This window comes from Hyperoodon ampullatus (genome assembly GCF_949752795.1).
Source record: "Hyperoodon ampullatus genome assembly, chromosome: 4".
Classification (NCBI taxonomy): domain Eukaryota; kingdom Metazoa; phylum Chordata; class Mammalia; order Artiodactyla; family Ziphiidae; genus Hyperoodon; species Hyperoodon ampullatus.
Genome location: NC_136917.1, coordinates 16106596 through 16132499, shown reverse-complemented (window position 1 = coordinate 16132499; position 25904 = coordinate 16106596). Strand labels below are relative to the sequence as shown.

Here is a 25904-nt window from a genome sequence, read left to right as displayed (position 1 = left end):
CATGTGGGATCTTCCCAGACCGGGGCACGAACCCGCATCCCCTGCATCGGCAGGCGGACTTTCAACCACTGCGCCACCAGGGAAGCCCTGGACATATATTTCTTAGGTTTGTGGCTATTTATGTTTCTTTCATGAAGAAAGGGAAATATGTAGATGAGCTGTCTTCTCTGCTGATTCTAGATCCAGGTGCATTTGGGGAGTAGCAGAAGGAAGTCACCAGGGTGAGGAACTTCTGAGTTTGTTGTGGCTGGGGCAGCGCTGCCCTTTTGTGATTGAAATGGCCATTTTTGTTAGAAGCCAGCTGCAGGAGTATCTGCTTTATTAAGCAGACTGTCTGCAGCAAGCTTAAGCCAGGTCACTGCTCTGGCTTGCCCCTGGCTGCTGGTGCTCTTTATGAAGCACGTTAGGATCCGTCTCAACTGGCCTCACTGACAGCTTCAGGGACACTCACTCTTACTAGCCTTTGCCGCTTTTGACCTAGGAAGTGAGGTTCTGCTGGGAATTCTTCTACTTTTCAGGTAGACTTTTCTTTGTTTACGTGCAATGAACCCCTGTTTCCAGTCCAGTTTTTTCTCTATTATATTTAATAGAAATTCCTTGAAATGTCTTATATTTGTGGAGAGCACCCTAGCCGGGTTTCCAGTGCCATTGTCTTCTACTTTGATATTCCTTTGATGATTTCAGTTGCACAGTCAGAAACCGCAGCCTTGGCACCTCTGTCTTCCTCCTGAGTCTTGTCTATTTTTGCTCTTTTTCACCCTAGCTTTCCATACTTCAGTCACAGTGATTTTCCCCCACCCCTTCCTCCAGTGCACCAGATTCTGTCTTGACCTAACAAGCATTAACATCTATTATTTGTTATCAGGGAGGCTTCACCCTTAACTCCTTTCTTGCCCATTCAACCTCTGCTTGTCTTTTAGAGCTGAGTTCAAGCATCAATTCCTCAGGGATTGTGTCTGGGCCCCCTAGGTACCCCTACAGGTTAGATTCCCTTTGTCATATTATTACAGCATTCAGTTCTTTTTCTTCACAGCTGTTAACATAATTGTAATTGATAAATGTATTGCGTAATCCCCCACTAGAGTCAGCTTCTTTATTAAGAAGGTAACCTCCATGGGGACAAGGATCACGTCTGTCATGTCATATTCAGTTCATAGCATATTCCCAGCATCTAGCACAGTGCATGCCATACAATTGCCCAGCTGATTGAATGAAGGAATAAATTTAGGAGGGCAAATGAGAGTTAACCATCTTGTATCAGAAGTTTATATGTACTTTAAAAATGAATACATTCACTCCATTTAATGCTTGGTGTTTTCTGTTTCACTATCATCTCTTAGTTTTAAATGACTTGGTCATGAAAATTAAGCTGCTGGCATCAGTAACTCCTTTCAGAAGATCAAAAAGCATCCCTTCTCTCCCTCTCTGCCTCTGAACCAGACATTGACTTCTGATCTGTCCAGATAGTAATACTGCAGCTGTCATTTTGAAGGATTCGTCAGCTGCTGTAAACTGCTAACCTTTCCTTTCCTCCCCCCTCCCTTTCTTTTTTCATGTGTGTGTGTGTGTGTGTGTGTGTGTGTGAGAGAGAGAGAGAGATTAATAGGATCACTATTACTGGGAATTGCTTCCTTAGGTCAAGTAAATTTAGTAAATGCTGCACATAATCTCCTCCTCTTAGAAATTCACTTGGTAATTGTCATTTTAATAATATGTTTCCCAGTATTTCCCAAACTTTCTGACCCCAGAATTCCTCTCCTCCTTTATTTTGGTTCAAAACTGATACAACCCAAGGCTCTTTACTATTTTTGTGTATTTCACCCCAACTTCTTTTATTCACCAAGGGTTCTCTTATCACCCTGCCAAAGTAAGGAGGGAGGGAACTAACACTCGTTAAATGCCAGGTTTACATCTACGATTCCTTTTAATCTTCACCATAACCTTGAAAGATACAGGCTTATTTTCCACATTTTAGCATGTGAGGAAATGGAGACTGGAGAAGAGAATTATTTTTTTGCTCAAAGTCACATAGTGATTCTTTCCCTCTCTTTCTCTTGTCCTCCTTCCCTTCCTTCCTCCTTCCCTCCCTCCCTCCCTCCCTTCCTCCCTTCCTCCCTTCCTCCCTTCCTCCCTTCCTCCCTTCCTCCCTTCCTCCCTTCCTCCCTTCCTCCCTTTCTTTTGATCTCTACAAAGCCTTGTGCTCTTTCCCATCCCTGCCTGGGGTAAGAAAAGAAAAACTCTTCTGATTATTTTAGATTCCACACCTCTAGCTATCACCTTAGTTTGAGGAATGTTAGGTGGCAGCTTGGGACTCTAAAAAGTGCCAGAGACTCTGGAGCAGCAGGGTTTCCAGGCTGTAGGTGGGCAGCAGCAGATTGTCAGTATTTGGGGAGATTGAGAAGAACAGGGGAAGCCTTGCCTGCCCCTGCCCAAATTGCCTCTGTAAGCCCTCATGCTTCCTTTCCTCCCTCGTTCTGTGCTTAACTCTTCTCCCCAGTTCCAGTCTTTTCTCCTTTGTTGGAGTTCTGTTGATAGATTGGCTTTTTCTCAATAGTGCAGTCGTTAATATTTATTGAGTGCCTGCTTTGGATGTAGCAGGTGCTGTACTCCTCGAAACAGCTGGCTTGCTTAAGGTCACATAGTGTGAATCTAGAATCTTAACCTACCTCGGCCTAAGTGTTTTTTTTTAGTCTTAATAAATTTTTTCCTAAGGGAAACCTACCCTAAGCAATGAAAATCTGTGAAATCATGGGTTTGATGTGCTAGCTGTATATTTTTTATAATGTATTTAAATTAAATGTATAGCTATTAAACATTAAAACACCCTTATGTGTCAACAGAAATCACCTTGAATACTAAACCTTGGGAAACATTGCTGTAGTGTACCCTTTTAACTTTATTCATTCATCCATCCATGAATAGTTTAGTATGTATCTGTAAAAGATATGGACTTAAAAACAAAAAACTGATAAAAACACACACATATAGAGCACATAGTTCCATTATTATACCTATAAAATTAACAATAATTCCTTCATATCAAATAGTGTTTATATTTGCTTAATTGTCTCACAAATAATTTTTAAATCAATTGTCCTTTTTTTTTTTTTTTTTGCGGTACACGGGCCTCTCACTGTTGTGGCCTCTCCCGTTGTGGAGCGCAGGCTCCGGACACGCAGGCTCAGCGGCCATGGCTCACAGGCCCAGCCGCTCCGCGGCATGTGGGATCCTCCCTGAGGGCACGAACCCACGTCCCCCGCATCGGCAGGCGGACTCCCAACCACTGCGCCACCAGGGAAGTCCTGATCGTCCTAGTTTTTAGAACAGTTTTAGATTTGCAAAACAATTGAGCAAATAGTACAGAATTGTCATATACACCCCCTTCCCCTGCATAGTGTCCTCCATTATTAACATCTTACATTAGCGTGGTCATGGGCTGCTATTGACGCATTATTATTAACTATAGTCCATAGTGTATTCAGCTGTCTTTAGTTTTTTGTTTTTGTTTTTTTTTGCGGTACGCGGGCCTCTCACTGTTGTGGCCTCTCCCGTTGCGGAGCACAGGCTCCGGACGCGCAGGCTCAGCGGCCATGGCTCACGGGCCCAGCCACCCCGCGGCATGTGGGATCTTCCCGGACCGGGGTACGAACCCGTGTCCCCTGCATCGGCAGGCGGACTCTCAACCACTGCGCCACCAGGGAAGCCCACCTGTCTTTAGTTTTTACCTCATGTCTTTTTTCTGCTCCAGGATTTCATCCAGGATCCCACCTTACATTCAGTTGTCGTGTGTTCTTAGGCTCCTCTTGGCTGTGTCATTTTCTCAGACTTTCTTTTTGATGACCTTGACAGTTTTTCGGAGCACTGGTCAGGTATATTGTATTGCCCTCTGTTGGAATTTGTCTTATTTTTCTCATAAAGTCTCTTAGCAGTTGATTTTTTCAATTCAGGAGACAGAGTGGTTCACACATTGCATATAGTTAATAGTCTCTCAAATCTCTTTTAATCTATAAAAATTATCTCTCCCATCTTTTTTTCTTGCTATGTATTTCTAGAAGAAACTGGATTGGTCATTTGTTCTGTGTAACTTCCCCAAATTTGGATTTTGCTAATTATGTTCTTATTAGGTCTGCATATTCTGATCTCATTTGTATTTCTTATAAATTGGTAATCACATCCAGACGTTTGTTGGATTTAAGTTTAGTGTGTTTCTCTATCAATTAACAAAATAAAACAAAAATCAAAACTCATGCTGTGTCCACTGTGCTATGGTGCTTTCTTACTTTTGTGATATTCTCTCTCCTTTCCAAGTGATTCTTGAAGAAATACACAACTTCTTTGCATTTGCATTTTTCTGAGTTAAAAACTGCATAATTTATTGACAGCTGATAGAGAAGCAGTAACCTGGCTGCAGGAATATCCACATGTGGTTGTCAGTTTTGCCAAGGACAGTGATGACACATTTTATCGTATTGACTATCAGTATTAGAGTTTTTATTCCTATAGTTTTTAAATTTTTCAGCTTTTTTCTTTTTCTCAGTTCAGAAATGTAATGACTTTTGCTATTGTCAGTATATACTTAAACCTTACTTTATTTAAAAAAAAAAAATTTGAGTGATTACAATGACCCATACAGTGTAGGAAGATAAAAACAAAATAAGTGGATAAATGAAGATGAAAGGAAGAAATAAATGTAGTAAAATAAGATAAAGGAAGGGTTAAAGTTATACAAAAATGCATAGAATAAGGTTATTTGTTACAGGAGGGGCACAGGTTAGGTGCTGCTTGTAATAGTAATATTCTGTGTCTGTAGCAGTTTGCAGGACTTTTGTAATCTTAGATGATAAATATATTCCTTGCTCTAAGGTTATTTATTTATTTGGTGCTTGTACTTGGTACTACCAACCTCATTGCTTATTTGGAATTAAATGCCTATAAAGCGGTGGGTCAAGTTTCTCAGTATTGGGTATCAGAGCTCCTTGGAAAATCAGGACTCGTTTTTTCTGTTGTACTTTCTTTCTGCATTGTTCTTAGTGTTTAGTTTACCCTGTTACATATTTTTTTCTTTCTCTAGTATCTGTGTTATAGCAGGAATGGGATATTCTTAGAACATTTAGTTTTGAATACTTTTAGTAGAATAAAATGACTTCCTAGGAAAAGAAATATAAATTTAAGAATGTTTCATCTGCAGAATATTCTTTGTCTTTAAGACCATGGCCATGTCAAATACGTTTTTGGCTTTTGCCTGTTTTATTTGAACTAAATAATTTAAGGTTTGTTATGACTTTTTTTCCAGTAGAAGGTGGCAGAAAACCCAACTCAAAACTGGTTTAAGCTGAAACAGGGAATTTATAATTTGAAAAATCCAGAGGTAGATGTAGATTCAGGTTTCTTCCTCAGAGTGAATGTAGTACCTCCTAGAACCAGCTGTCCCTTGTGGTAGCATGAGGGCAGTTCCAGCTTTCATCCTCTTATGTTCACGCTCAGTGGGGAAAGGGATTTCTTGTGGCTCCCGTAGAAGTCCTGGATTCAACTTGGAGTATGTGCTTGTTCCTGAGTGTGTGCTTATTCACCTAATCACACTGTGATTAGGTGATGTAGTCAAAAAACAAGTGTCCACCATCAGCTCTTTAAAATTACAACATTACATTCTTCTCTAGCCTCTGAATCAAATTTTTGCTTTGCATGTAACCTTCTGGACTTTACATGTTAATTATTTGATAAATTAGCAAATATTTATTGAGTTCCTACTCTGTACATGCGCTGTGAGGACCTGAAAGCATTACATTGTAAATTGGTAAATTGTCTTATCAATTGCTTGTATTACTTTATTTTTTGTAAATTATTTTGGAAATACAACACCTAGTTTATTTGGAAATAAAGTACAAATTTTATAGGAAAATTTAGTACTTTGTGTTTTCCTGTGGTTTATAGACCAATTTTTGGTTTTTGAATTTGATTATTTTCAAAGTAAAAGTAAATATCACCCTTTCAACCTTTTTTGCTCACATCCCAGTCTTGGTAGCTGTTTTTTTGTTTGTTTTTGTTTGTTTTTTGGTTTTTTTTGTGGTATACGAGCCTCTCACTGTTGTGGCCTCTCCCTTTGCGGAGCGCAGGCTCAGCGGCCATGGCTCACGGGCCCAGCCGCTCCGTGGCATGTGGGATCTTCCCGGACCAGGGCACGAACCCGTGTCCCCTGCCTCGGCAGGCGGACTGTCATCCACTGCGCCACCAGGGAAGCCCCTTGGTAGCTGTTTTTATTGTTTCTCTTTAGACTTTTAATTCGTTGATTAAAAGAAATGTGGATCATGGAATATTTTTTTTTTTTGTCTTAAATGCAGCAAAAAAATGCCCACATGAGATTTGTCTTCTGATCCTCCTCTCAATTCTGTATTTTCTCAGAGTTAATAAAAAATTTATTATGATGGTGACATCTGTGTTCTGTGCTTTGTAGAACATCTTGACTGACCACTTATAGCTGTCATACATAAAGTTATTAAAACAGTGGAGCTTAATAGCATTTTTGACAAAGAAGTCCAGTATCCCTTAAATTGATATTGGGCCTTTACATCTTGACTTCATTACTTCCTTTGTGTGAGAACTTCCAGAGTGTTGTAGTCTACCTGTGTTCATATGTACTCCTGCACAAAGGTCTGTAACGTATAGGTTGACCTTATCGTAGCATGTGTCTCGCAGCAATTATCTGCTGTTGAGACTAGGTGATTTCAAGGGGTACATACCAAAAGCACCTCGTGAGATATTTAGAAGACCTGGGCTAGAAAAACATTTTAAGAAGATGGACAAAATGCTTTCTATAAGGTCCGTTTCAGCTCCAGAATTTAATGAAATCTCTGGCTTCAGGAGGTAAGAACTCCTCTTACCCAATTGCCTGTGGGAAACAGTGTGAAGGGAATCAAAGACAACCTTGCTGTGCAGCAAGCAGCAGGAATCCTTACTAAGGCAGTCCTAGTCCCTGGCTGAAAGACAGATTCATTTGTTCTTAGAGCCCAATGGATTGTGAGGCACAAAACTTCATTCTTATTTGAAACCAAGGTCTGCTTAGGATATGAGAACAATGGGGATTATATGAGAAAGTAGAGCAAGTTCAAAGTTTACTATACATTTAATTAAGGGTTGATAAATCCCTGTATATCTATTAGCTTGGACCACTCACTTTCATGCTATTCCTAGCTTAAAGAAGCAAACTTTTTTTTTTTTTTTATAAATTTATTTTATTTATTTTTGGCTGCATTGGGTCTTCGTTATTGCACACGGGCTTTGTCTAGTTGCGGCGAGCAGGAGCTGCTCTTCGTTGTGGTGCGCTGCCTTCTTATTGCTTCTCTTGTTGTGGAGCACGGGCTCTAGTCGCCCGGACTTCAGTAGTTGTGGCACGTGGGCTCAGCAGTTGTGGCTCGCAGGCTCTAGAGCACACGGGCTTAGTTGCTCCACAGCATGTGGGATCTTCCAGGACTAAGGCTCGAACCCGCGTCCTCTGCGTTGGCAGGCAGATTCTTAACCACTGCGCCACCAGGGAAGTCCCAAGAAGCAAACTTTTGATTACAATCTTTTTCTAGATCCATCCCTCTGTGTGTGTGTGTGTGTGTGTGTGTGTGTGTGTGTGTGTGTGTATGAAATTTTAAACATTGAGACTACTAACTTGGAATATGTGTTTCTTTGGAATGGGGGCTGGTTAGGTCTCTGAAAATAAATGGGTATTTGAGAAGTGAGCAGTGTGTGTTTAGAAAATATTAGAGGGCTTGTTTAAATGATGCAAGGTTTGATTTCAAAAGATTTCTTAGCAGGACCAACTTTCGTTCGATAGGTACAGTGAGACAGGAAGCATGTTAGATAGTGGAAGCTTTGAAAGTCTTTGGAAGTGATTTTTAAAATACCGTTAGTGGAGGTTGAGTTTTAATACTCTTGAAAGCAGTGAAACTACATTTCTTTGAAGTATTTTATACTTTAGGAATTTAGCCATTTATCTCCCTTTAGTGAACTGGGAAATAATATAGCTTTATTTCCAGAAATAATTTTGATACCAGAATATTTGGTTTTCAGAATTCTTGTGTTGTCTGTTGAAGCATTTAGTATACTGGCATGTTCAGTAAACTTGTTGAATGAATAATCAGTTTAAAATGAAAGTTAAAGTAGGATTATGATGTGATCTTACTATATAATTGTCAGACCTATTGAGAGTAGATGCAGTAACATTCCTTAAGCCATCTTTCTGAAAGTGATATTTCTTACTAGAAAAAGTGAGAGTGTTCATTATGTCAGGGGAAAAAAGTTTCCACTTTCTGTATGTTCTAATTTTTTTTTTTTTTGGCTATGCTGAGCGGCTTGTGGGGTCTTAGTTCCCTGGCCAGAGATCGAACCTGTGCCCCCTGCAGTGGAAGCATGGAGTCCTAACCACAAGACTGCCAGGAAATAAACTCTAATGTTCTTTTTAAAACATGATAAACTTTGCACTCTCTTACATGAACGTAGGGTAAGAATTTTGGTTCAGTACTGATATGATAGGGTAGTCAGATCTTGTTGTGTAGGCACTTCCAGAAATTCTCTGATTAAAGCTTTTTGGCTTGTGAGAGTTGGTAGAAAGGCGAGGAAGGGGTGCCGCCAGCACCTGTGTCTGGAATGGTAAAGAAGGGGAGGTTGGACTGACTCAGGGTGGGGCTGGTGCCCTGGTATAGATAATGAGAGCAGATGTCTCTTGGTTCTCAGATGATGTCTACAAAACAAGGTGAGTTTTTAGTTCTTGCACCTGGAATTCTTTTCAGGTGTCATGCAGTGTGGAGTATGGATTGTCAGATGTTTAGAAGTGGTAGCCTCCTAAGACAACACCGTTGGTGAAGAGATTTCTCTGGCTGGGTATCCTCAGCTATTAGGGTAATGTCTTTGTCACCTCAGAGTGCAACCAAACTCTGATAGCTAGCTTAACCCCACCTGCTCTCCACATTCATTGGAGAATGGACCTGAACCAAGGGAAAAGTTGCTAGGACCAGAACCCCAAGTAATAGTGTGGAAATGCCAGTTACTCTGTTTTGAGGTGGCCTGGAGGAGAAAGGGGTGAGAAACTTTAATTCTATATTGCCAGTTTTATATTGGCTGCATCTGAAAAACTATGGTAGACAAAAAGAGTAAAAAATCACCTGTATTTAATTCTGTATCCTATATCTGTTTTATTAAATAAAATGAGATCATAATATAATGTAAGTCCTGATTTTGTAGGCTTTATTCACTTAAGGTGTCTTGAACTTTTTTCATTGTATTGTAACTTCCTTTTCTTATATAACTTACTTCTAGGTCAATAAATTTACTTCTAGGTCAATAAATATACTCCTATAAAAATGATTTTTATTTGGTGGAAACATAATATTCTGTCTTCTGGATGATCTGTAATTTATTTAACCAGTCTATTGTTGGGCATTTTTTCCTTTGCTGTTATGACAATCATGTGATGAACATCTTCTTAGCTATATTTTTGGACATATCTTTATTTTTTCCTGTATTATAATTCCCTACATATGAAATTGCTGAATCAATGATGTGCACTTTTTTCAAGTCTTGAGTATGTATTGATAAGTTGCACACGAGAGGTTATACCAGTTACGCTCCCATCAGCAGTATAGATGAGTGACAAGCAGATAAAATTTGAAAGTACATCAGAGGAAAATTGCTGCTTTAGGGAGTTTAATGTCTAGCAAAGGAAGTGACAGGTAGTATAATTCAGGGAAGAAAGTAGGGATTTTGGAGTCAGAGTTGCACGTCTGCTACTTTTGACCTCTGGCAAGTGGTTTGATGTCTCTGATCCTTAGTTTCTTCCTATTTAAAACTAAGATACCTGTCTGTCCAGAGGTGGTGTGACAGTTAATGAGATCACGATAGCTGTACAGTGTCTGGCACATAGTAGGCACTCTGAAAATACAAATTTGCATCTCCTTCCCAAATTATCCTTTTTTGTAAATTTCATTTACATTTAACATTTTTTGTTGAAAATGATGTTAAATTTATAGTTTATTGGTCTCCCCTAGTCCTGAAAAATGTTCCTAATTGGACCAGAGATGCTAACTGCCTAAAGGCTCAGATGTACTTAATTTAACTGTTGTTTAATTCTCTGCTGTCTCAGGATTTGTGGATCTTGGATAAACCCCATTGGGATTGGGTTCAAACTGATCTGACCTGGAGCTTGCTAGGGGAATCTGTTCCTTATTGGCAACTGAACCTCAGACAGGTCCTAGTACAACTGAGGACCCATGTGGCCATGCCGGAAATAGATTATTGTGTTACATCCTGTTCTCTGTCATGCTGCTTCGAATAGAGATTCTGCTTCCCCCTTCATACATCTAATCCTTCCTCTCTCCAGCTTCTGTTAGAGTGCTGAAAAAACATGGTGACAGTTTTGAGTCATGAGTGGTAGTTGTGAAGTGGACAAGGATGATTTTTTTTCATTTGAAATTACTCAGGAATAAGCTGTTACCGTTTTGATGCTCACTGCTGTTTCTGAAGGTCACTAGGTAAAATATTTTTCTAACACTCAGCATTTTACTCATTTTAAACCACAGGTATTTGAGATAGACTCAATTAATTCTTGGGAAAAGAATTTGTTTTTATTTAAATTGTCAAGTTACTATTTGTAACTTATAACAACTTATATAACTAGTTATATAATTAAACAAAAATAAAGCATCACTTAAAAATATACAATGTAGTATTAAAATATTATTATAAGTACTAGATGTTCATTGGAGAAAAATTAGAAAATATGGATGAATAGAAATTATAAAAGAAAAATTACCTTTCGTCCCTCTACCAAAGAAAACTGTGAAGATCCATTTTAGTTTGGGGTTCTGGTATCTTATTTTAGATAATCATATAAGATGAGATATTTGGACATTGAAAGTTTTGGTTTTTTTGTTTTGTTTTTAGTAGTAGGATTTAAGGAAAGTTTGGGCTCTGGCTTTGAATCCTGATTCCACTACAGTTTGGTTGGGTTTGCATCTCTAAAACTTGTCAGAAGTAAATTTCAGTTTTCCTCATTCTTATCCTTTTTTCTTTTCTCATTCCACTGCTTCCTTCTCCCCATGCCCTTTTCTTCCTTTAACATATATCCCAGCCTGAAAATACCCTGTGGTGCCTTATCTATAAACATGTAGTTCTACAGTACAGTTGCTAAGAAATAAAGCATTCACGTTCTTGGTTACATGTCACATGGTTACTGTCAAATTCTGTTATAATAAAATACCATTATAAGGAAATGAAAGCCTTTCACACATTGAGGCACGGACCAGTGTTCAGTTCTTTAAAACACTTTGGAAAATAGCTTTAAACTCTGAATTAACAAAAGTTAATCAGGTTGTAGAATTCATAATTCTACAACCTGATTATTATGGTTCTTAGTTTTAAAAACAATACAGTTATTTGGTGAGAGGTTGCTATTTCTTGTAGGCTGCCATCAAACATTGTAAGAGCAGAAACCTACATTGTGACTCTTAGAAGACACTTTTTTTTTTTTTTTTTTTTTTTTTTTTGCAGTACGCGGGCCTCTCACTGTTGTGGCCACTCCCGCTGCAGAGCACAGGCTCCGGACGCGCAGGCCCAGCGGCCATGGCTCACGGGCCCAGCCGCTCCGCGGCATGTGGGATCTTCCCAGACCGGGGCACGAACCCGTATCCCCTGCATCGGCAGGCGGACTCTCAACCACTGCGCCACCAGGGAAGCCCTTAGAAGACACTTTTAAAAGCTGTGTGGCCCTGTTTTCATTACAACTGCTGCAGCTTCTTGAAAAGCAACAGTCTGAGAATTCAGACACAATAGGATAGTTCCTAATTTGGATTAACTTTAATTCTTGCTTTATTTGCTTTGAGATGAGGACAGCCTCCAGCAGAAACTGAATGGATACTCTATAGCTGTCACATCTAGGTTTAGAGGGCTGGAGTTTCATAATCTCCTTGAGCCCACCTACTGTATCATTCTTCAGGACCAAATCTCCACTCCTGGATAGAGATTCCCAGTGGAGAGGGTGTTATCGCCAAGTGATTACTGTGAAATAGATCTTTTCTCTCCTTCCTCCTGTATTTGGTAGCTCCCATTTCATTATCATGGCACTCTTTGTATTATGGTGGGAGTTTTATTGGAAAGAAATTGACTTTAGACATGTACTTCCAAAGGTAAGTGTTGGCCCTTGTTTCTACTCTTTGTAGCCCAGCTGAAAGAAATTTGCATTAGTTGTAAAATAAAAATGAGGGGCTGTCTTTACGCTCTCTAATAGACTTATCTTTCTGACTTCTCTTTAACATGCTTCACTCCAGCTGCCAAAGGTCATTCCTCTGCTTAAACGTTTAATAGTTGTCTCATCATTGTCTCTAGCAATGGTTTGAATGTTAAAGTTTTTGATGTCTCATTTGAAGGAATTAAACCATTCTAAACACTCTTATTTCACAATATTTATAAAAACATATACAGTTTTTGTATACTGTTTACTTCCTTTCTTTATCACTGGGTTACTATTGAGCCAACTTCTTTTTTCTCTATTCTTGCATGTGGCAAATGTTCCCCACATGTTCTAGAGAACAGTATCTTTCTTTGATGCTTGCTTGAATTGGCTTGGCTTTGGCTTGATATTATGCTTTATCTCCTACCTCTTAGTCTAAGAACCTCACCCCCACCCTTGCCAGTGTGTTGCATGACCTGCTTCTGTTCCTCTGACACATTGTTGAAGCAGTAGGTATACTGAGTTGCAGGAGAAAAAAAAATCTCATACACGTTGATAAAAAATTGGACCACACACCTGGGAAGGATTGGCTGTTTACTGGTGAGCTATAGCACGCAGCCTAAGAGCTGTTTTCCTACAGGATGAAGTCTCAAGTTCGATAGAATGGTATAGGGGAGTCCTCTGTGATTTGGCCCCTCTCTATCAGGCTTTCCTCATCTCACACTTAAATACTTTAGTCATGCTAAATTAATTGCAGATACTTGAATAGGACTGCCATTTCTTAGCTATTTGGCTTTGCTTAACGCTGTTTATTCTGCCGGAAATGTGTCTCTCTCTCTTTTTCCCTTGGCTGCCTCCTACTCATCCTTTATGGCTTAGTTCAGGCATTTTCCTCCTTTGGGTGTGTTAAGAGACTCTGTGTGTGTGTGTGTGTGTGTGTGTGTGTGTGTGTGTATTTACATGGCACATTCTCAAAATTCCCTCCTGTAAGCTGCTGGAGGAGAGAGAGAATGTCTTCATTGCGTTTCTGTCTGCAGATGTAAGGTCAGGTAAGTTTTTTGTTGAATGGAATAGTATTTAAGCCCCTCAACTTGGTTATCTCAATCGTGATGATAGAAGAAGCTGGTAATGGTTCTGTGGAAAGAAACAAATTGGGATTTATAGGGCATTATTTCTAAATCAGAGTGACATTAGAGAGACGATTAACATAAAATACCTCTTTGAGTAGCTTTTAAAAGAATTGCCTCTTTGAGAAGGAATCAGGGCAAGATATTCAAAACAATTCCATCTAGACACAGACCAAAGTTAGCTTTTGTGAGTTCTTCTTAAAGCTAGCCAATCAGAGGCAAGGTGCCTGCAGCCACTTTTCCCTTTTGATTTGTGGTTCCTATGGCAATAGGAAGAGAGCCTAGGACATTTCCCTCCTACCTCTTTTAATAACTTTTTGCTTTTGAAAAATGCCAAAAGCTATAATTCTTTTTGTCTTATAGTGTTTCTCAGCATGGTGGCCCTGATTTTGGTTTTTGATTTTACAGTGGGTATGACAAAATTAATAAACACTATCAGTTTCCTTGATTAATGTTATTTTCTTTGGCTATAGAACATACAAATATAATCAGTCTAATTGGGTATTTGCTGTTAATGTTAGAATCCCATGTGAATCATTTCCTGTTCTCTGTGAACAACCCTAAATTAGAATATTGGTCATTACAAGTAGCTAAATGTGAAATTAAAACAAACATTTCTTAGGGGTTTTCTACCCCTGAAAGGCCTCTCTTAAGCATCTCCATTGTGATCCCTCTGGGTTTCTCTTGAGCTCCAGGCTGAAGTCTCAAGAGGAAAGAGGCTTAGTTTGTATTGTTGTTAGCTTAATACGTAGGTCAATAAGTGTTTGTTAAAATTGGTAAATACCCACGGTATCAGGGTAAGTTCTTCAGACATATTTTAACAATGAGATAGTGTTCCAGAAGTTTAAAGATAGACCACTGTTACTTTTAAAAAAAAAAAAGAAAAAGAGAGATAATAGTCTGCACTGTGATTATAGCTTATATGAAGAAATCTTTACATTATTCAGTTAAAGAGTGATGGATAATAGTTATTCCACAATAGTCAACATGGATTTTCAACCAGGTCCCTAAGTTTAAAATTAGCAGCTTTAAGAATCAATTACTGCTTGTGGTCAGAGCTATATTTTAATGCTCTTAGGTTGATAAATATGGAACATTTATGTTTAGCCATTATTTTCAAATTAGATCAATGTCCTCTTGGACCATTAGACCTAAGAGGAGCCTTATTTAGATGAGACTTTATTAAAAGATGGATGTATTTCCTAGAGTGGCATTTTCTGTTGAGTAAAGACTATTTTTCAGCACTGTGGTTGGTTGTTTAGCTTCAGGGTAATTGAGTGTAAAAGTAGGGCAGTTCTAATACTTGTTATGAACACTGGCATCACTCTCTTTACCCCAAAGTATCTTCCATGGATGTTATAAAGGTAAGTTCTTGGAAACTGGACCCTCAAAGGGTCCTTTAAAAATCTTTTTCTGGATATACAGGTTCAATATCAAGTTTTAAAAAAGGTTTGTAATAAACATTTAATATTTTGAAATTAAGTGCTCAGAAGTTTTTCTTTATGTTGTTTTCCATATTCTTGTAAGTATTAATTCTATCATTAGATGATTAGGAAACCTAGGGAAGATCATTACTTTTCTTCTTTGGGCTTTAGTTTCTTCACTTCTGAAATCAGGGGTGGAAGTTTGAACTAATTGGTCTTCCAGTTTTCACATTGTATGATTTCTTTGATTTATTGAATGTGAAAATTGGTCCTTTTTTTTTTTTTTTTTTTAAGTTCTGGATCTCAGGTTATTAGCAGAATCTAATCAGGGTACAGTATGTTATGCTTTCATGGTTTTTACCCTTTGAGGCAAATACATGTTAAACCTTGCAGAGGGAATCTGTTTTTAGTGAATAAATGAAAATTGATTTGCAGATGAGCTTTGGCGTTAATTTGGTATGAGTTGCTGAATACAAGTATAATCCTTAAACTCTATTCTCAGATCTGAGTGGTTCTGTGATTTGGATAACTACAAAGATTCCAAAAGAGAAACCTAACTTGAGCTATGAGGATATTGGAACTTTATTTAAATTAAATAATGTGTGTAATCTGTGTATTCATACGTAATGTGTTTGGGCCTTTTCTCTGCCCTAAACATTTTGCTAGGTATCTCTGGATAGAGAGAGTTTGTTGTAGTAAAAAGAAAACATGTTTGGTTAGAGCCAGACAGGATTAATTTGTAGTCCTAATTCCGCCATCAATTAGCCCTTGTTTTCTTGTACCTTGGACAAGTTGCTGTTTCAACAAATCAAGCTCTCCTTTCCTGATCTTTGGTTTCCTCATCTGTAAAATGTAATAATACTTGTCTTACAAGGGTTTTTGTGAGGGTTTACTATGTCAGCTGTCTAGCATATAACAAGAGCTTGATAAATGGCAGCTATTTTCATTATATTATACAAACATTTATTCAGCATCTTTTATGGCACTCTATGAAAGTGTTGGAGTGGCAAAATATGTGTGACTGGAGTATCAGTGATATACTTTACTGTATTGGCTATAGGAAGCTTTGAAATGAAAGCACACTATTGGAAATGCGTGGCATGTTATTGTTACCAAAAACCTCAGTTTTTTAATTCCATTTGAGTCCTCTGGTTTTGTATTCTTTAAATACCTTTTCTAAATAATCTCAATACTCTAGTTACATTATAGGTGAGATATAACTAGAAGGTACAGATGCTGGATAGGAAGGAATCGGGTCTGATTTCAAGCATAGTGGACTTTGTTTATATTATAGTTGGGGTAACCATAGAATTTATCTACCAAACCAGAACACTTTGAGAGTGAAAGTTATGCTGGGACCAGTGTAAACCTGGACTGTCCCAGGAAAGTGAGTATATTTAACCATCCTAATTATAGCTAGAATAAACAAGTTTATGAGGTTGGGCCTGAGGCTTCTGCAGTATTTTGGTTGAACCCAAACACCCACCTTCAGGTTTGTGTTTTTTTTTTTTTTTTTTTTTTGGCATGATGATTGATTTTGCCAGAGTAAATTAATTGACCTTAGGTCTGAAAAAGTACTTATTGAATACCATAAATAATCTAATGGTTTAAAAATACTAGCCATAATGCATATGTTTATATTTTACTTTTTTTCTTAATTCCCTTAAAACCAGCAAGCTCTTGAAAGAGGAATGGGAATGGGTAAATGAAAGAAGCTTTTAATTCTTACTTGTGTCAAATGAACTTTGTAAGCAAAGTCCAAAATGAAAATCTTGATTATTCTAAAGTTTTTTCCTTTGGGAAGGCAGAGATATGGATGACACTCAAAATCAGATGCGTTTTTATCAGCTCTTTTATTTCCCGTATCTATCAATCAGCCTATCGCTTATCTTTCTTGTTCTTTTTGCCTTATGTCTCTAGGTCTCCTGTAATTTTATTTAGGGATATGCAAAACTGTACCCAGATGATAAAATTTCAGGTGATCAATGATAATAGAGGCATCATAGTCTTGTGGAATGAATGTGGGTTTTAACAGCAGCCATCAAGGTTTGAAATTCTGACTCTCCCCTCCTTTGCTGTTTGTCCTTGTGCAAATGACTTACCTCTGAGCCTCAGTTTCCTGACACTGTGGTGTGGGAATTAGAGAACACATTTAAAGGGCCTGGCACATGGTAGGTGATGTAATGATAGCAATTATAATTACATGACATAGACCAAAACCCATTACTTTTATGAAGTTAGAGTGACAATCTCACCATAATCTTGTTTTGCACTCAAACTTTACAGTTGCCTTTAGTGGTTTTCATTTAAACATTCTTTCTCTCCCTCTTGATTCTGTTCACTGTATCCTGAGGAGTTAGTGGTTGGCAGCAGAAACCTCCTTTCCGTAGGACAGAAAGTGGGCCCTCCCAAGGTTTCAGTAAGTTTTGTCGGACTACCACCCCTGACCTCCAAGCTGCCAAGGGTGCACCCCCTGCCCAACTAACATTCAAGTTGCCTGTGTGAAGGAGTGATTTGTTGCGGCCTCTAACTGCTTCTTCTTCTCTTCCTTCCTTTTTGTCATCCTGCAGTGTTCTGTGCCAAGGTCTTTGTGGCTAGGCTGCGCCAACCTGGTAGAGAGCATGTGCGCACTGAGTTGCCTGCAGAGCATGCCCAGTGTCAGATGTCTCCAGGTGCCTCTCTTCTTTCTTGTTGTAAATGTGTTTTTTACGTATACCATGAACATTTGTTGAAACTTGCAGTAGTGTGTTTAATCCAATGTTAAGTCTGCTAAATGTTCTGTGTAACCCTCTGCTTTCCTCCAGCCTGGGTGCCCCACATGGAGGAGTTCATGCCAGGAGGGGCCCTTCTGAGCAAATGGGTCTTTGGCTGGGCCCTGTTCTGCTCCTCTTTTTCTGCTCCTGCTTTTTATCCCCCCAACCCCCACCTTGAAGCTGTGATTCTCATGTTTAATAGCTGTGCATGTACCCAAACAACCTTGACATTTTCCATTTGGCTACTTTCAACAGTTCTTTGTTGAGTTGGGAGGATTTCATAATTCAAGTGGTGATTTTTCTATTTTGAAACTCATCTTTTTGGCTTACTTTCTCTCCCTCCTTCCATAAAGGAGTGGAGAAAGAATCACTAATGGTGCAAAGCCTCAAATTGAAGCTTATAAAGATCACAGCTTTATGCTGGCAATAATTATCAGTTTGGGCCACCTCCCACACCTGTCCTTAGGGTCCACCCAGTTTTCCAGGCCGAGGCTGGCAGAGAATTCCACAGATAAAAGTAAAACTCTTTTGGGGTGTGGGAGGGGTTGCTCCAGAAAAAAGCTATTAGCAGGAGTGCAGCTGGACTGACCTCACTTGTTGGGATGGATTGTAAGAGAGCCAAGGCAGAAAACATTGTGACTTTATTGGGGAAGCTCTGTTTAGAGAAAGCATGTATTTAATTTAGTATGGTTTCAGTAGCAGTATTCTGTTTTCATCACTGTATATTCCAGACAGTTTGATATATCTTTAAAAAGCAATATTGAATTCCTGGCATCCTGTTGAGACTGCCCTGTTTTAGGAAAACACTGTAGAATCAGGAAATGAATTAGAGGGTTATTATTGATGGTATGGGTGACTTTACTGTTCTCAAGGTTATCTTTCTATTCATGTTTACGGTCTTTAAATGGAGCTGGGGGGGCCAGGAAGGAGAAAAATTTCCTTCATATTGGGATCATGCTTTTTATTTACTTATGAGCAAACATTCTGAGCAGCATTGGTGTGGTTATTGATTCAGATTGCTTTCTTTAGAAAACTGTGCCGGAACCTCACTAACACAGTTAACTAGAGAGTGAATTTAATGTAAGATCCAGCTGTCTTAGGGTCAGTATAAAAAGTTGGGTTACAACTCTTAGGGTCCAGGGATTGGGTGTTTCAGCGATGCTGCAGGGTAATGTATGTTTATCCTTGGAAAAGCGGCTTCCCTGCATGTGATGTACCTTTAACAAAAATGTTCTTGCAATAGCAGACATTATTGCATGTGTTCTCCTTGGTGCTAAATAATGGATATTTGCATTATAGTAATAGTGTACATCTTTGTCTCTATTTCTCTGAAGATGCTTACTTGAATGTTACAGTTTGCTTTTTAGTGGACTGATCCAGTTTTTTTTTTTCCAGAAATTTAAGCAGGCGAAGAATTGTAGTTGTTAATGAGGTCTGGACGAGCAGATTATTTTTATTGCATTCAGTTAAAAGTAATTGACCGATGGAAGACATTATTCAATATATTTTAGTAACAGTATTGTGAATTCTCTGGAGGTGGGGTGAGTGGGAGGAAATGTGGGTTCCTACCTTGTTGAAAATGGAAACCCAAATGTGTTAAAAAGTTCTTCTTTGACTCATCTCTCCCAGTGAAAATCATTTAAGAGAAAAAATGTAAACTTTGCCTTGATTGGACCTTGAAATAAGGTGAAATATTGAATGATATTCACTGAAATGTGAATGGAACAGATATTGTCTTCAGAGGTGTATTAGGGAGTTTCATTTACTTAGGTTTTCATTTTCTTTCTTTTTTTTTTTTTTTGCGGTACACGGGCCCCTCACTGCTGTGGCCTCTCCCGTTGCAGAGCACAGGCTCCGGACGCGCAGGCTCAGCGGCCATGGCTCACGGGCCCAGCCGCTCCGCGGCATGTGGGATCTTCCCGGACCGGGGCACGAACCCGCGTCCCCTGCATCGGCAGGCGGACTCTCAAGCGCTGCGCCACCAGGGAAGCCCGGTTTTCATTTTCTTTAGTTTATGATAGAGTTTGCAGCACAGTAAAGTGAAATATGTACTCAGCTGATTGGAATTAGCAAATCATTACTCTGTTTTGTTCCATTTGTGAATGGAAAGTAAACATATGTATATGAACCCAGAAGACTTCCTTTCTCTCTACCCCTTGGTTTTACATATTATTTTAACACTAGTGTTTCTCCTCTCTACCTCCAGTATCCAAACAACTGCTAAAACTTAGTGATTAAAATTTAATTTGGGTATGGGCTTTTTCAAAGAATGCCTGTTGTTTATATGCTACATCTTAGGTTTATCACAAAGATGACTTTTGCTTCACATTGCATGCCTCTCAGCAAGCCCATATTAAGAAGAGAAGGAACAGGCTACCCAAAGAGCCTGGTTGACTTTGCTGGGGCTCTGGAGTTGCATGAAAGGGTCTCCCTTAAAATTACCACATTGGACCCATGAACAGTTGCATCTTTAGCCAGTTAGCCTATCTATTGATATATGGCTGAATTCGTGTACCTTCTGAAAAGCAGGAGTAAAGATAGTACTGTAGTTCCCTTTAGGCATAGTTTCTGCCACCTGTGAGAGGGGAAAAGGAATAGTAAAGACTTAAAAAATAAAAATCACTCATTCACCTCAATAAAACTGTTAAAAAAAATCGCCACCAATTGTACTTGGGGCTTCACATATATTAGCTTTGTGACAACCCTATGAGATAGATATTATTATTCCCGTTTTTTCAGATGTAGAAACTGGTCTCAGAGGTGATATGCGTGATTGGACCCAAGTTAATCTTTACATATCTGTGAAGTGGTGGAGCTAGCATTTGAACCCAAGATGTGCATGATTCCAAAATTGGTTTTCTTTCCTCTACACTGGAATGCTACTATTTCTAGAGTTTTCCATTTTAGTTTTGTTTGTGAAAACTTTACTGTTGCGATACCCAGTGTGTGGTTTGTTTAGTCACTATCTGAAAATAAAAAAAGAAAACCTGCCAAATATCATAGTGGGGGAAATTGCATTCCCTTTGCCAAGCTGAGCCCTCCTGAATCCTAAAGCTAGCAAGCTTCCTGAGTGGCTTTTCTGAAAATTCAATTCCATGAATATTTACTGAACAATTGGTATGTGCCAGGGCCTGTACTGGTGCTGGGTATATAAAAAGATGAGCAATACAGACTTGTTCCCTGCTCTCAAGCAACCCATTGTAGTAAGCAGACCTGTGAACAAAAATCTAGACTGAACCACAAATGAAGTCCCTGTATGTGTGTGTGTGTGTGAGAAGAAATTCTGAAGTTAGCCAAATACACACACACACACACACACACACACACACACACACACACATGTAAATACACACACATACATACATACTTTTAAAAAATGTGAAACACTTTGGGCTTCCCTGGTGGCTCAGTAGTTAAGAATCCGCCTACCAATGCAGGGGACACGGATTCGAGCCCTAGTCCAGGAAGATCCTACAAGCCACAGAGCAACTAAGCCCATGCACCACAACTACTGGGCCTGCGCTCTGGAGCTCGTGAGCCACAACTACCGAAGCCTGCGCGCCTAGAGCCCCTGCTCCGCAGCAAGAGAAGCCACCGCAATGAAGAGTAGCCCCCACTCGCTGCAACTAGAGAAAACCCGTGTACAGCAATGAAGACCCAATGCAACCAAAAAAAAAAAAAAAGTGAAACACTTTGAACTAGGACTAGCCCTCAACATTTTTTAGCACATTTTTTGAACTAGAATATCTTGTTGTCTCTGAACTAAGCTGAACTGAATCAATATTTTAGTTGGTTCAGATAACCAGATTCAACCAGTTGATTGTTACATCATATAATCAAGAGTTCAGACCATGTACGTATGTATCATTTATATGATAATATAATTATCATATAGGTATCATATATATATGACTGTATATGTATTTATTTGTATATATGTATCATTAATTTTCCACCTTCTTTCTAAGTGTTGGGCCCTAGGTACTAGGTTATCTCATTTAATCCTTTATGGAGAAGTTATCTATCTTGGCTTTTTTGTATATGAAGTTATGGAATTGAATTGACTTGCCTAAGGTTACACATTTATTTAAGTGGCAGAACTAGGTTATGAGCCTAGGTCTGGATAACTGCAAAGCCAGTGTTCTGGTCACCATGCTGTAGTGACCTTAACCTGGCAACTGCCATTTTTGGGTAGAAACAATTACCCTTTATTTATTTATTTACTTTTAAAATACATTTATCTACCTATCTATCTATGGCTGCGTTGGGTCTTCGTTGCTGCGTGCGGGCTTTCTCTAGTTGCGACGAGCAGGAGCTACTCTTCATTGCAGTGCGCGGGCTTCTCATTGCGGTGGCTTCTCTTGTTGTGGAGCATGGGCCCTAGAGTACGTGGGCTTCAGTAGTTGTGGCACGCAGGCTCAGTAGTTGTGGCTCGCAGGGTCTAGAGCACAGGCCCAGTAGTTGTGGTGCACGAGCTTTAGTTGCTCCGCGGCATGTGGGATCTTCCCGGACCAGGGCTCGAAGCTGTGTCCCCTGCATTGACAGGCGGATTCTTAACCACTGCGCCACCAGTGAAGTTCCTCCTCTTTATTTTTAACATTAAAAAGTTGAAAGCTAATGCACCTGGAATGTAGAGGTTCCATGTAGTGAACTGACAAGTTTTCTTGGGAATGCCATTTGCAAGCTCTCAGTTGGGGAGAGTGTTAGTGATAAGGTTTTTTAAAGAGTTGGACTGATTGCTTGAAATGACAGCAGAGGTCATGTGAATCAAGTTTTAGTGCCTCTCACCTAGCTCCGTTGTGGATAGTGCTGGGCAGTTATTAATAGAACTTCTTGGCATCTGCCTTTCTTTTCTTTTCAATATATATAGTGAGCCACACTGGTTTGAGAACACTACAGTTGGAACTTAACAGCTACCAACGTAAGAGAATATTTTTTAGAGAAGGGAGATAGCTTGGTAGAAAGAATCCTGATTCTGGAGCAGAGAAACCTCAATTCTAGTCTTCTGCCTGATGCTTAATAGCTTTGTGACACTAGGCAAGTTACTTAATTTTCCTGACCCACGGTTTCCTCATCCTTTACGTGGAGATAGTTATATCTGTCTGTCTGAGGTAGAGGGGAGATAACAGGTACACCTTACCAATTGCTTGCTGTTGAGGAACGAAAATCCATTTCTTTCATTGCTTGCCCCTGGTTCCCTATTCAAGAAGAGGGAATTCCAGTCTTAGAGTCCAGGGCAAGATAAGAATAAGATAAAAGACTGGGCATATGATACGATATGGCCCCTGCTGTCAGGTGTTCTTGTTTTGTTAAGGGCTGTCTCCTAAGGTCACACATGGCTGTTCCAACTCAATGTCTCTGTCTTTTTTTTAATGAGCATTGGGGATTTATTATTTCTTGTTCATTATTCTGTTGCACTCTAAGGCCAATAATGTGAAGGCGTGGAGTAACCTTTCAGTGGTAGAGTGTTGTATTTTATGAACATTAAAAAATACCTTTTTTTCCCTGTATAAGAAAATTTACAAATATAGTTTCTTAAGAAAAAAAAAAATCCACTGGTAACCTCACCACCCAGAGAGAACATTTGTTGCTGTTTTAAGGTCTGTCTTCCTCCTGCCTGTTGGGCAGGGAGGAATTCATCAAATTGTGCAGGTTCTCTTTGTTACTATGGTGATGAAAATGATTATAAGAATGGTGTTTTAATGTCCCATGGAACCCCAGAGTGTGACTTTGGAGTCACTAGAAGGATAATGCCTCTCTCACTTACTCACCTGGAACAGCTCTGGATTTATCTGTATTATATAGCTAAGATTTTATGTGAAAAATTCTATGGAAATTTCTAAACACACAAAAAAGTAAAGCGATCCAGGCTTGAACAGTTTTCAAAATTATGCTATTCTTAGTCCAACTTTCTCTTTCTTGAACTTTGTTTTTTTCTGGGGCATTTTAAAACAAATCTAAGATAGCTTTTTTAAAAAGGAGTTTGACAAATCACTGTTTAATGTCAGCGAAAAAATATATATATAAAAGTTTCAAAGAATAAAAAAATAGTACAACTGGTACCGAAGGTTGTAAAAGACATGTAAAGTTTCCTTGGAACCTAGGTCTCACTTCCCAAAGTATCACTTCTGAGTTTCCCATTATCCTTTAGACAGAAACTTAAAATCTTTCCATATCAGCATATAAAATCATATAAACCCTGTTCTTTTTTATGGATGCAATAATATTTCATCATACTGGCTTTATCATTTAAAAATATGTATATATATCCTGTTCCCTATTAATGGAACTTTAGGCTTCAGTTTTTTTTTTCTGTTATGGCACTTTTCTAATTTCAGTGAACATATACCTTTAGGCTTGCCTGATTATGTCTGTAGAATAAATTCCTAGAAGTACAGCTGCTTGGTCAAGGAGTATCAGTGTTTTATTATTAAATTGTCTGTATACAGAAAAGTAATAATCTCTCCTTTCCATCCTCCCCCCGCAATAAATGTTAACACTTAATGTTGTCTACCATTGCATGTTTTGGGTTTTTGTTCATAGGATGATATGTAACCCAACAATTACAGGGATTTTCCCTCTTTATTTACTTGCAGTCATATTGCAGACATGTCCCCAGATTTTGTAAAGTCTAACTCTTTCACCAGTGGAAATTTCACCAACTTTTATCATCCATAGATTTGGGGGCAGTGAGGGTGAGGAGTACATTTTTTTTTCTTTTTTCTTTGAATTATAATATATGTGTAGAAAGTACAGAAATCTTAACTATATAGCTCAGTGATTTGTCACAAAATGGGCAGTGATTTATTTTGATAGGTGAGGCTAAATCGTTTTCATGGAGGGTGGACCAGTTTATAATCTAGTTTATTTCTGTAAGCTCTGGATATCATTTAAAAATGTTTAAGGTTTACTTTAAAAATATTATTAAAAATAACTTATACTTGTTCCAATTTAAACTAATAATAAAAAGTGACAAATAGTAACATGATGAATTAAGACTTTCTACCATCATTTAAAAATCACTGCATAATATTCCATTTAATATATATATTACTGATTTTAAGAAACCCTCCCTTCCTTGTCAAGACTGCTTCCAATTTTTGAGACATCCATGTTGAGTAGAACATCATTGTAGCTAAGTGTTTGTATACTTCTGTGATTATTTCTTTAGGTGAAAGAATGTGCACATTAAAACACTTTAGGTTTCTAAATTGTACTTTTGACAGGCTGGCTCAGATTATACTCCTAAAAGCAGCGGATGAGAGATTCCCTTTTTATATGCCTTAGCTGGCATTGGATAATTTAATTTTGTATTTTTTTACCATTCTGATAAATGAAAATGTTAAATACATATTTATTTATTGGCCATTTCTACTTCTTGTTTTATGAGTTAACTCTTCATACCTTTTCTCCATTTTTCTAAAATGACTTTAAAAAAAATCTTAGTTGTAGGAATTCTTTATATATTAAATACAGTAACTCTGTCATTTATTGCAAGTGTATTCCCTAGTTTGACATTTGCCTTTCAGTTTTGTTTATAATGCTTTGTGCTTTGAAGAAGATTTTGAAAGAAATTTTTACTTTTTATATAATCATACTTATTCTTTTTTCTTTTTTAATGTATTTTTTATTCAGGTACAGTTGATTTATAATGTGTTAATTTCTGCTGTACAACAGAGTGACTCAGTTATACACATTTATACATTCTTTTTTATATTCTTTTACATTATGGTTTATCCCAAGATATTGAACATAGTTCCCTGTGCTATACAGTAGGACCTTGTTGTTTATCCATTCCGTATGTAGTAGTTTGCATCTGCCAATCCCAAACTCTCAGTCCATCCCTCCCCCAACTCCCTCCCCCTTGGTAACCACAAGTCTGTTCTCTGTGTCTGTGAGTCTGTTACTGTTTCATAGATAGATTCATTTGTGCCATATTTTAGATTCCACATGTAAGTGATATCGTATGGTATTTGTCTTTCTCTTCCTGACTTCACTTAGTATGATCATCTCTATGTCCATCCATGTTGCTGCTAATGGCATTATTTCGTTCTTCTTTATGGCTGAGTAGTATTCCATTGTATATATGTACCACATCTTCTTTATCCATTCATCTGTCGATGGACATTTAGGTTGTTTCCATGTCTTGGCTATTGTGAATAGTGCTGCTATGAACATAGGGGCACATGTATCTGTTTGAATTATAGTTTTGTCCAGGTATATGCCCAGGAGTGGGATTGCTGGATCATATGGTAACTCTATTTTTAGTTTTCTGAGGAACCTCCCATACTGTTTTCCACAGTGATTGCACCAACTTACATTCCCACCAACAGTGTAGGAGGGTTCCCTTTTCTCCACACCCTCTCCAGCATTTGTTATCTGTAGACTTTTT

At 38.5% G+C, this 25904-nt stretch overlaps 1 protein-coding gene across 1 annotated transcript in view; it reads left to right on the top strand.

The window, feature by feature from the left end:
- Nucleotides 1-25904, top strand: part of FBXW11 (F-box and WD repeat domain containing 11) — a gene marked incomplete at its 5' end in the record, with an annotated part of 123402 nt that overhangs the window by 20345 nt on the left and 77153 nt on the right. The window contains one exon of the mRNA XM_079703901.1: nt 17330-17431. Within this exon, the coding sequence (XP_079560027.1) occupies nt 17330-17431 (102 nt within the window). The remainder of the gene's footprint in view (nt 1-17329; nt 17432-25904) is intronic.